General features: G+C 45.5%; 3 protein-coding genes across 3 annotated transcripts in view; 2 read left to right on the forward strand and 1 right to left on the reverse strand.

Annotated features, from left to right (window-relative positions):
- LOC123513888 (flocculation protein FLO11-like) overlaps window positions 1-3684 on the forward strand; it is a gene marked incomplete at its 5' end in the record, with an annotated part of 201810 nt that extends 198126 nt beyond the window's left edge. The window contains 2 exons of the mRNA XM_045271347.1: window positions 1698-1785; window positions 2784-3684. Of these exons, the coding sequence (XP_045127282.1) occupies window positions 1698-1785; window positions 2784-2964 (269 nt within the window). The remainder of the gene's footprint in view (window positions 1-1697; window positions 1786-2783) is intronic.
- Window positions 3685-4090: 406 nt separating this feature from the next.
- On the forward strand, window positions 4091-10648 carry LOC123514193. The gene is made up of 10 exons (XM_045271847.1): window positions 4091-4111; window positions 4526-4669; window positions 4892-5081; window positions 6101-6228; window positions 6790-6961; window positions 7713-7790; window positions 8559-8718; window positions 9618-9696; window positions 9862-9980; window positions 10168-10648. Exons 2-10 carry the CDS (start codon window positions 4530-4532, stop codon window positions 10572-10574), a joined length of 1473 nt encoding a protein of 490 aa, XP_045127782.1. The 5' UTR covers window positions 4091-4111; window positions 4526-4529; the 3' UTR covers window positions 10575-10648.
- A 251-nt stretch (window positions 10649-10899) lies between these two features.
- Window positions 10900-12082, reverse strand: part of LOC123514194 (metalloreductase STEAP4-like) — a 5754-nt gene continuing 4571 nt past the window's right edge. Inside the window, exons 9-10 of the mRNA XM_045271849.1 lie at window positions 11313-11518; window positions 10900-11041 (exon numbers count right to left, since the gene is read on the reverse strand). Coding sequence (XP_045127784.1) covers window positions 10913-11041; window positions 11313-11518 — 335 coding nt within the window. The 3' untranslated portion in view covers window positions 10900-10912. The remainder of the gene's footprint in view (window positions 11042-11312; window positions 11519-12082) is intronic.

Raw genomic sequence — 12082 nt, forward strand, 5'->3', positions numbered from 1 at the left:
CGTGGCTCTGATGAACTGTTCATTCTTCATGTCTCCTCGTGCTAGCTTGACCAATCCGTCCGTGTATTTCACTCTCGGTCTTCCCTTTCTTCTATTTGTGCGTTAATTACATAAAACAAACTGCCCGGAAGCTGTTCACGAGCTCATTAACAATATAAGCTCTTTAATCCCCTAATGTCATTGTTGTGCACGTGATAAAAGATCCCCAGAGTGGTGCAGTAATTTGGTGGCCGGCGCAACTTAATATTTTCATTTATTTATTTTTCTCCTCCCTTTTTGTTTTTTAATCCAAGTGTCTGTGAATGAATATGTATCTTATTTTTATTCACCACCTTTCCAAATAAACACAAAGCTTTATCATGTCTCTCCTCTGAAACACGTGGTTTGATCTCCCAGACATTTGCGTTATCTTATCTCACCTTATCTAGCAACGGAATCTGAGCATCTTGACTCACATCGTTATCTAAACTGACTTCTTTATTTTTACGTTTGCACAGTAGCGGTCAAGAGCAGATTACCATGTCACGCTCACTCCCACTGCGTTATGAGTTTTCTTGTATTCTGAAGTCCTCTGATCTGTTTATACAATATCCTTACATAACCTTGGCCAGTATTCTTAACCCTTTATTACTGGGACACATTTTTACCCTGAGATTTGTGTACGATTAGACCATTTTATTGACATTAGGAAGGGTTTATGGAGGTCAGAAGATTAATGGCCACAGTCTTCACTATTTTAATCCCGCACATGAGTTCCTGAAGCTGTATAAAATCACCAAATAGTAAGCAGAATGAATATGAAACGCGACATGATACTGAAAGGGTGAAACGGTCTGGGAGTAACGGTAAGGAGTATTTTTAAAGGCTACACTAATCATTTGGGGTTCTCATAAGTGGTTTTGCCCTTAATGATGCTAAATCCTTACTAAACTATCACTAGAACCATAAAAAGCACCCTTGAAAATTCCAATAACGTCATCTGGTATATACTATTTGTTATGAAGATATGAGATAAGATTCTATAAATGCTTGAGAGTGCGGTGCATGACTTTACACATTCAGAGATATGAGAGCACAAGATAGAGAGAGGCAAAATCATAACAACATAAAAATAAACCGTGGAAAAATAGGAAACATGAATATTGACTTTACGGTTTAAATTGAAGCACGGATATCATAAGTTTAAAAAAAAATAGTTATTGAAACGTTACCCCTCACACGCGGGCCTTAACAGACACTAACAAGGGAAATAAACACGCTAAAAGAAAACAAAGAAAAATAATGGGAAAGACAGGAGGGAAAAAAAAGGAAAAACAGACAGAAATAAGACGAAAAAGAAAAAAAATAAATAAAAAGAAAAGAAAGAAGGAAAAAAAAGGAAAACTGACAGACATAACACGAAAAAATAAAAAAATAAAATAAAATGAGAAAGAAAACGAAAAAAACGAAAAACTGACAGAAATAATAGAAAAATAAAGAAAATGAAAAAAACGAAAAACGCAGAAATAATAAAATAAAATAAAAAAGAGAAAAAAGAACGAAAAAAAGGAAAACAAAAACCAGACAAAAATTAAAGAAAAGAGCCTTCCCACTCAATACAAGAGACCACTGCCACCTACCACTACAACACGAACAATGCCCAATCTTTAATACCTTGACACAGTGAACTAACTTGCCCTAACTCCTCTCTCACACAGACGAGGCGCTGACCTGCAATGTGTGTGACCGCGCCTTCCCCACCTCGCGACTCCTGGCCTCCCACCAAACCAGGAAGAGGCACTACGGGTGAGAGAGAGAGAGAGAGAGAGAGAGAGAGAGAGAGAGAGAGAGAGAGAGAGAGAGAGAGAGAGAGAGAGAATATGGTAAGAAGAAATAGTGAGAAGGGACAGGGGGAAGGAGGGAGGGGAAAATCACTGAAGGGGAAGAATTAAAGAGATGAGGGGGGAGGAGGGTGGTGAGCTACAGTGAGGGGAAGAGAAGGGAAAGGAGAGAGAAGAAAGTAATGAAGGTGTTGGCTTTAGTCTTCAATGAATTGGTGAAGAGTGGTCCTTAATGAAGTGAAGAAGAGGAGGAAGAGGAGGAGAAGGAGAAGAGGAGGAGGAGGAGGAGGAGGAGGAGGAGGAGGAGGAGGAGGAGGAGGAGGAGGAGGAGGAGGAGGAGGAGGAGGAGGAGGAGGAGGAGGAGGAGGAGAAGGAAAAGGAGTAGGAGGAGGAGAGGAGGAGGAGAAGGAGAAGGAGAAGGAGGAGAAGGAGAAGGAGGAGGAGAAGGAGAAGGAAGGATAGGAGGAGGAGGACGAAGAGGAGTAGGAAAATAAGGGTGCGAAGTGAGAAGAGGGGAACAAGGAGAAGGGGAAAAAAAACTAGAAGGAAGGGAAAAGAAAAGAATGGAAAAAAATAAGGTAGTTTTCTTTTAAGGAGGGAGGGAGGAGAGGAGAATGAGGATGAGAAGGAGAATAAGAGTGTGAGCTGATAAGAAATGTGGCCATAAGAAAATGAAAGAAGAATAATAGAAAGGAACGAGAAGCAAGGAAAAAGACGAAGGAAAGAGAGCGAAGTTTTGTAACGAGAGGAAAATGTGATTGTCAGACGGAAGAAATCTTTTAATGAAGGAAAGAAAAATCGGAAATTTATGATTCAGAGAGAGAGAGAGAGAGAGAGAGAGAGAGAGAGAGAGAGAGAGAGAGAGAGAGAGAGAGAGAGAGAGAGAGAGAGAGAGAGAGAGAGAGAGAGAGAGAGAGAGAGAGAGAGAGAGAGAGAGACCTAACCTATAACCCTTCCCCTCAGATGCTCGACCTGTGAGAACGTGTTTCCGACCCTCATGTCCCTGGAGGCCCACAAGGAGGAGACCAACCACTGGTCAGACGACGATCTCTTCCTAGACGACGACGATGACGACGACGACGACGACCTGGACGAATTCTACGACGACGAAGTGAACGAAGAGGAGCGAGAGAAATTACTATAGTTCTCCGCTTTACGTATATCTACCGAAGGAGTTATAGCGTAGCATCAGGAGACACTGGTACTTTATATATCAACACAATAGCTAAGCAAAAAGAATGTGTATGTATAACCATCTATTTTTCGTCCCTTCAAAACTCCAATGGAAACTTGAAACTCACTTGAAACTACATAATAACTCTCTTTCCCCAACGCCGGATTGCCTCAGTTTCTCCTCCGGCAAGATCAAAGCGAAACACCGAATTTGAAAGAGAATCTCCTCCATTCTTCTGTACTTTGAGGGAGAGAGAGACGCGGTAGAGTCGTCCCTTGCGTTGATAGGCGAAGGAGGAGGAGCCACGTATTTGCTATCGCCTCCCCTATCGCTGGTACAGTACATACTAAGAGTTCCACTAGCTTCCCTTCTTCCTCCCCTGGTCCTACGGAAGGGATGTATTAGGTAGGACACAGTAGATAGGACAAGCCTGGGACAAGAATGCGTTTCTAGTCTATATTTTCTATCTTTCAAGGCGTCTCTCCTATATCAAGTGTGTGATTGTGTGATGGTGTGTGATGGTGTGTGCTGGAGTGTGTGTGTGTGTGTGTGTGTGTGTGTGTGTGTGTGTGTGTGTGTGTGTGTGTGTGTGTGTGTGTGTGTGTGTGTGGGAGTGTGGTTACAGAACACTAGTCACTGTAAAGTATCAAATTGTATAACTTTACGAGTATGATTAAAATAGCAAAGTAGTGAAGTTGTTTTGTTTTTGTGCCCTGTTGTATGTATGGAAGGGAAAAAAAAATGAAAGGGGTGGATTGTTTGGTTTCCTGTGGCATTATCCAATTATCTAAAGGTTTTTTCCCCAGGCTTTCATTCTCTCTCTCTCTCTCTCTCTTTACCTACCCACCCACCCACATCACGCTCCCTTTTGCTATCATATCAAAACACTACCACTTGCTACCCCGATAAAAATCCTTCTATATACACACGGCTCTCTTACACAAACAAACAGACCTTCCCACCACCGCTAGACTCCCCCCTTCCATGCCTCCCACCCCTCGCCACACCACCAAGCAGCCGCCCGTCTCCATGGCAACGTGTCAACAAGCAAGGGTGGCAGCCGGACCTTCTACTCACCTTCACAAACACACTACAGGATCGGCCGCGGGGCAAACAGGTAAGAGAGCAGGTCCAATTAGCGCCCCGACTTACCTGAGGGAGATAAAGGAACGCTGACTTAGTACAGGTAAGAGGGAGGGACGGAGTGGGTTATGACGGTCAGGTGAGCTGATACTGGTGGATGTGAAGGGTTGATGAAGGGTGATTGGGTTTGTTTGGAAGGCCTTAGTGGTTGTTTAGGATACAGTGCAGGACGAGAGGGTACAGTGCGTACGTGTACGTGTGTGTGTGTGTTGGTGGGTGAGATAGAGGTAGAGAATGCAAGGTTACATACAAGAAATAATAAAGAAAACAACACAAACAGACAGACAGAACACATTTGATTTACACAGCTATCAGTGAGTGAATGAAATGACACACACACACACACACACACACATAAACACCTTCCAGCCCTTATTACCCCCACCAGGCACATGGGGGGACATGGTGAGAAGCGCCCCGGGATGGTGGGAGTAAACAGAGACTCACTATGGGCGTGGCTGGGGCAGACTGACGCGGCTCGGGGCAAAAGGGGTCCCAATGCCAACAGACGGAAGCGCCGAAGGGAGAAGAGGTACTGTGTTGATTTTGTTACTTTTTACATATGTGTTTATTATGAGTATTTATTCTGTTATTGCCAAAGCTTTATTCATTCACTCTTTGAGATGTGTGTGTCATGGTACTGAAAGGAGCCAATGACTACACTCTTGTAACACGCTTTAGTACAGAACACCCACATCCATACCCTTGTAACTGCTACTCTCACTACACCCACAATCCTTGCCACTCCCACCAGGCCGCCCGCGTCTGAATCAGGATGCGACGAAGGTAAGGGCGAAGTGGAGGGCGAGGGTGAAGAATTAGAGGAAGATGAGGAGACGCAGCGAGGGGATGAGAGCGAGGAGGAGGAAGAGAGGAAGTGGAGGGATAACTATCTGGCGAGAGTAACACACCTCCACCTGCAGAACAAGGGCATCACGCACCTGGTGAGTGGAAGGAGGTACGAGTAGTTGGTGAATGGATAGACGATAAAAAAAAAGTGAAAAGGGAGAAGTGTGAAAAACAGAGGGAGAAAGAAACATGAGATTAACGAGGGAGAAGGAGAATGTGAAGAGAAGGAGAGAAGAATGGAGAGAAGAAAAAAGGGAAATGAATAGAAGAAAAAGAGAGAGAGGAACAGCAACAATGGAAGAGAGGGGGGTGAAGAGGAGGAAGAGGAAGAGATCGCCAAAGTTCTGTGGTGTTTTGCTGAATTCTGTTTTTCTTGTATTAAAATCATTACGGCGCTTAATAGACACGGCGCCCTGCAGAAGGAGAAGAAGAAGAAGAAGAAAGTAGACAAAAGAGAACACGCAATTAAATGATTCTCTGGAAAATATTAACAGTAATGCGACCATTCATCTTACATAAGCTGTGTGTGTGTGTGTGTGTGTGTGTGTGTGTGTGACGCTCAATACTGCTGACTTACTTTCCCCTCCTCTCTCTCTCTCTCTCTCTCTCTCTCTCTCTCTCTCTCTCTCTCTCTCTCTCTCTCTTCTATAATCTTTTTCATTACAGTATGTCTCTCATCATCTCACTCTCCTTATCTTTTCCTTCATTTTTCTCCCTTTCTTCCCTGTCATCACCTTCTCTTTTTCCTTATTATGCACTGCTCTTCTACCTTCTTCCTCCTTATCTTTCTTAGTAGATTATTCAAGGTCTTTTCTTCCTAATTCTTTTCTTTTTATCTCCTCAAACTTTTATTTTTTTGCACTACCCAGTCTATTTATTTATCAGCGTTCCCCAAATAGCCTTGTGATGACCTGAAGACTTGTTGCTGTTTGGATTTCTTTTGCATTCCTCTTCCGTCTCTTCCTTCTCTTTTCTCTCATTTCTCTATTTCTTCTCACATCCAATATTTTTTTCCCTCTCCTATGTAATCCCTCTTGAAACCTCCTCCTCTTCCTGTTCCTCTTATCCCTCCCCTCTCACCGTGGAGCTACTTTACCTCCCTCGCCACCCACAGGAGGACGTAGCGGCGTGCGGGGGAGCGCTCGTGGCTTACCTACAGCATAACCACCTCACAAGACTCACCAACCTCCGCTACCTACGTCACCTTCGGGAACTGTACCTTCAGGATAACGACATCACCAGGTAGGATGGTGGTAGTACTGCTGCTGCCACTACTACTAACATTGTACTGTACATATATATAACTACATAGGCACATTAGGGAGGGTACAAGAACACTGTAAACTTAGGCATTGTAGTCCCTGTATAAAACACACATATCTGTATCCATTTGTTACCATGCTCATCCATAAATTAATCTCACTGAACGCTCCTCCCTCACTCGGCGCCAACAAAGTAACTGTTGAGTCTATAAAACACTACGAAATCCGTATCTAACACAGAACTTACAGATATTCCAACAGATCATCCCTTTCACAGCGACACGAGACCATTAGCACAACAAAAAGTGGCGTGTGAAGTCTTTATAAATACCTACAAGAAAAAAAAAGATTAAACAAGAGATATATTGCAATTTCTAGCCAGTTTAATGACAAGAAGTGGCTGTAGAGTAAGTGAAAACGTATCAGAACAGTTAATAATAAAAAAAAAGTGAAGAAGGTATTAGCCTGTCATTTTCACCTTAACCCAGCGCTTCCTTCTCCTCGTCCACACACACACACACACACACACACACACACACAGGCTTGAGGGACTTCGAGAGCTGTGTAGTCTGCGTCGCCTCCTCGTATCCGGGAACCGCGTGGGGGTGGTGGAGGGCCTGCCGCGGGGCCTGACTGAGCTACACGTGCAGGATCAGCGGCTGCCCCCTGGCGACGCCCTTATCCTAGACCCCCACGCCCTGGCCGTTGTGCAGGTGAGGAAAGGGGAAGAGCGAAAGGATGTGTGAGAAAAAGAAGAGAAATGAGGGTACAAATGGAAATCAGGTAGATGAGAAACAGTAAGCAGGAGGAGAGGAAGTACTGAAGCAAAGGAAGTAGGGGGAAGTATAGGTAGGTAAAATTTATACGACTGGAGAAAGATAAAGGAGTGCGAAAGGAAGCTAAACAAAAGAGGAACGCAAGTGGAAGGGGCGTAGGAAGGGGAAAATACATACATAGAGATGAAATGGAATGGAAAATTGTAAAAGGGAGGAGAGGAAAGATAAGAAAGCAAAAAGTACTGTAAGGTGAAAGAGAGAGAGAGAGAGAGAGAGAGAGAGAGAGAGAGAGAGAGAGAGAGAGAGAGAGAGAGAGAGAGAGAGAGAGAGAGAGAGAGAGAGAGAGAGAGAGAGAGAGAGAGAGAGAGAGAGAGAGAGAGAGAGAGAGAGAGAGAGAGATCCAAGTAAAGAGGAAGGATAGAAATAAGAGATTGAGGGAAACAACACATCTGAAAAAGGGCAAGGCAGGAGAGGACATGTGTCAGGGAGGTGAGGAGCAGGAGGCGGTGTGGGTGAAGGAAGGGAGGTGGCTGAAAAATGGCAAGGCAAGAGAAGACATGTATCGGGGGAGATGAGGAGCAGGAGGCGCTGTGGGTGAGGGAAAGGAGGAGGCAAGGGTGGTCGTGGATCTTTTCAGTCTATTTCTACTCGTCCTTGCTGTCTGTCACGCTCCTCCTCCTCCACACAGGACACCCTCAGAGTCCTGGACGTGCGGGGCAATAGACTCACCGAGATGGGCGCCGTGGGTCTGCTAGGCCGCCTGCAGGTGTGTGTACAGCTGTCCACACATACACACACACACACACACACACACACACACACACACACACACACACACACACACACACACACACACACACACACACACACACACACACACACACACACAGGTAAACAACTCATTAATTACAGTTAAACTTTTATGTTAGCTTACACTCGTATAATAATATATGAAAGCGTACATATGCTAATTGTGTGTGTGTGTGTGTGTGTGTGTGTGTGTGTGTGTGTGTGTGTGTGTGCGTGTGTGTAGTGAATTCCACAACAAGCACCTGGACATTATTATAGCATATGTACATGAATATTAATACCAACAAATATTGCAGTGTCTTCTGTTTATGGTAATTCGCTTCAGATGACTGATCCAGAGCTCACTGGTGCCATGAACAGAAGGCGCCTTTAGATATACACACCTTTAAAATATTATAACGTTTAACACACTTCAATATACACACCTCACACTCCAAGCATGGAAGTGACATTAATAAGGCATAGATAATAGTAACAATAAAAAAGACATTTCACATTTTTTTAAGCTCTTCGTCATTGATTGCCTTTGTGGAGCTTAGCTGAACATATTTTCTCCCTGTATTTGTTCTGTAGTTATATTATACAACTGGCATCGTAAGGCTCTACGAGGACAAAGACCTTACCAAACCACTCTTCACTCTTTCGGCCACCTGTCTAATTCCACGCCGTCCAACGAAAAATAATTAATGAAAAAAATATAACTAACTCAAGCCCTCTCACGCAGGTGTTACGCGCCGCAGACAACGACCTGTCATCTCTGTCTCACCTGGGCACCGTGCTGGGCCGCCTCGCACACCTCAAACACCTGCACCTCATTGGCAACCCTGTCACCGCGCACCGCCGCTACCGCCCCGCCGTCATCCTCGCCGCCTCCCCCACGTTGGGTGAGCCGTTGTGTTGCTGCATTAATTGGGTGTTGATGATGGAGGAGTGTTTTGGGGTTAGGTTAGGTTAGGTGAGGGTTGCTGCATTAATTGGCTGTGGCTAATGGAAGCGTGCACTGCGGCGGCTCTTCCGGGAAAGTGAATGTTGTGATGGATTGGTGGAAAAAAATCGGAAGCGTAGAAAAGGAAGGAATGTAGGAAATAATATGTGGTAGAATAAAAAGGGAGAGGAAAATTAGTGGATGATATTCGATTCTAGTCTCTCTCTCTCTCTCTCTCTCTCTCTCTCTCTCTCTCTCTCTCTCTGGGATACATTATAAATGGCAGATATAAGTGAAAGTGCAGCGTGAAATTATTGAAAACAAGGTAGTGATGAGATATTGGCTCGCAGTAAAGATGACATTACACAGTGCGAGGTTGATGAAGCCCACACACACACACACACACACACACACACACACACACACACACACACACACACACACTAATGAGTATAAACCTGATTAGGCGGAAAAGTTTGAAGCAGGAATCCACTCATTTCGAAACACGTTCACTATGAAATGAACTGAGCCTTCTAGAATGAAATGTATATAGAGTTACCTGTAAACCTCCATTTTGTGTTGGCCTGTGCATGTTTCGGCCTTCTGTTCGTAGCTAATTTTGGTCTTTTATGTACGCCCAACACTGATGAAGGCAACAAAAAGTGAAAAAAACCCAATTAAGAATGAAGTCACCAGAGAGAGATAAAAAAAAAAGGGGTCATCCATAAATCATTTCTCATGCAGTCAGAAGTCGATCAGGACACGGAAGTAAGTAAAGAAAGATGAAGTAAACAGTGACATACTAGTGAGAGGCAAGTGAGTGAGGGTATAGCAAGGCTCGCTTCCTCCTCCTCTCAGAGACGCTGGACGACAAGCCGGTGACAGCACGAAGCAGGGACTTCCTTGTGCAGGCTGACCGGTACCGCGCCGCTCGCAGGTGTGTGTGTGTGTGTGTGTGTGTGTGTGTGTGTGTGTGTGTGTGTGTGTGTGTGTGTGTGTGTGTGTGTGTGTGCTTGCGCTTGCATGCGTTCGAACTACAAAAAAAACACATTATATTTTATGAAAATTTAATGATGGTATACTCTGGCATTCCTCCACACAGGGAGACAAGCCAGCAGCCCCCAGCCGCCCCCTCCACAAGTGGCAGCAAGGTTCCCGCACCCACCCAGCCTATGCCTCACCTACTCTTCATCCCCGTCACCGCCGCAGACCTGGCCCACGGTAAGCCTCTATGGTGTAAAATGAAAAACAATAAGTATAATTCAGTAGTAACATGGGAGCCTTTCCAGCGACAGCCGTGGCACGAGTGAAGGCCATAATGAGGCACGTGATATTTGTGCTTTATTACCATTCATGAAAAACAAGAAATTAGATGAAAATTTTGTTACTGAAATAGCGTGTGTTGCAGAGGCGCCCGCCACGGGTCCGCGCTTCGTGTTGGGGGCGCTGCGCCGTCCTGAGTTTGACCTCATTCTGCGGCGTGCTGAACGAAGAAGGGAACGACAGCGCGGGTTGTTAAAACCTTCCCGCGAGCCTGAGACAAGCGAGTGGCCAGGCGTGGGTCCCATCACCCACCACGACTCTTCCGGGGACGAACTCTCAGATACAGAGTCGCCGGAGGGCGTCTCGCGGGGTGCAGACAAGTGGTCGCGTGAGTCCAGCGGTCAACCGGCAGGGACGCACGCCGAGAAGAGTGTATGGTTTGAGGACGAGGATCTGTCTCCTGAAGAGCTGCCTCGCCTGGTACCGCGGCCCTACTGGAGGAACAAACCCCCCGCTCCTCGCGGCACCGGCAGTGTGCCTGTCGCCAGCTAGGCAGAGCAGACACCCTCCATCAAGTAAACACACTAATATAAAAATGAGCCAGTGTGAGGCGTCTTAGTGTGCTACACCTCCATGGTGGCTGCGTGAATGCTTCACGGCAGCCACAGACACCGGGAGCCGGCACTCGCCGGGCGTCCCGCAGTGCCTCCAACGAAATACATGCTTGACACGATGCTGCTGTTGGGCGTCTCACCCACACGCAACAAAATGTTGAAGCCCATTAAAAGGAAATCAATAAAAAAATGAAAGGATGAAGCTCATCCTCACGCCAGCAGTCACTCACTGCTCGTCCGTGAATCTGTCCATCTTGGCGCCGTGTCCTTGGCGATTTAATTGTTGTTGGTCCTGGAGGGAGTCCTGTCATATCCCTGGCGGATGCTCTGAAGCATGGAGTCCACGCAGGGCACCAGAAGGGGCAGCTTGAGGGCGAAGGTGAGCAGCGGGAGCACCATCACGAACTGTGGGCAGAGCAGCAGTGAGTCACGCGGCAGCAGGTCACCACAGCCTCGACCAGCATTGACAGCCATGTGGCAATTACCTTTAATGTACTCTCAATTATTCGAAACGTTGCTGTATTATGAGGAATGAAAGAAAGAATATTATTAAGTGCAGTTTTATTTCTCTCTCTCTCTCTCTCTCTCTCTCTCTCTCTCTCTCTCTCTCTCTCTCTCTCTCTCTCTCTCTCTCTCTCTCTCTCTCTCTCTCTCTCTCTCTCTCTCTCTCTCTCACCTGGCTGTGGGAAGGCAGATAACAGGTAAAGTCTGGCTTGAAGAGCATGTCCCAGCCGGAGAAGACAAGGTGCAGCGTGGCCAGTAGCAGCGTGAACCAGCCCAGCACACTCTGCACGAAGGAGAACTCCCGCCACGTCATGTTGCCGGACACGGAGGGGAGCGACGTGAGGCCCAGAATGCTCGCCAATACAAACGCAAAGACTCCTGAGGGCGAGAGAGAGAGAGAGAGAGAGAGAGAGAGAGAGAGAGAGAGAGAGAGAGAGAGAGAGAGAGAGAGAGAGAGAGAGAGAGAGAGAGAGAGAGAGAGAGAGAGAGAGAGAGAGAGAGAGAGAGAGAGAGAGAGAGAGAGAGAGAGAGAGATGAAATTAGACAAAGATAAAGTGTCATGTCGAGAAAATGAAAAGAAAAAAACTCAGAAAAATAAAACTTGTCGAGTGTGATGAACAGAAATGAAGCTACAATGGTCACTGTTTCTCATGTCCCTCACCGCAACATTACACTTATAAACTGCATGTCTATCACTTTTTGTATTTTCATTTTAAGTAAGAGAGGTTCACTTCCCTTATTCCTTATTCATTTTTCATTTTCTTCGTATTTATTTTCCTTCCTTCCCATTTCATACCTCTCCTCTTGATTCTCCCTCATTTCAAACCAAATAACTTCGTCCTTTCTTTCTCCAATTTGTCATTTTTCTTTTATTTCCTATGTTTGTTCCCTTATTCCTTGTTCATTTTTTTTTTTTTCGTATTTATTTTCCTTCTTTCCCAT

The sequence above is a fragment of the Portunus trituberculatus genome, chromosome 37, assembly GCF_017591435.1.
Source record: "Portunus trituberculatus isolate SZX2019 chromosome 37, ASM1759143v1, whole genome shotgun sequence".
Taxonomy (NCBI): Eukaryota; Metazoa; Arthropoda; class Malacostraca; order Decapoda; family Portunidae; genus Portunus; species Portunus trituberculatus.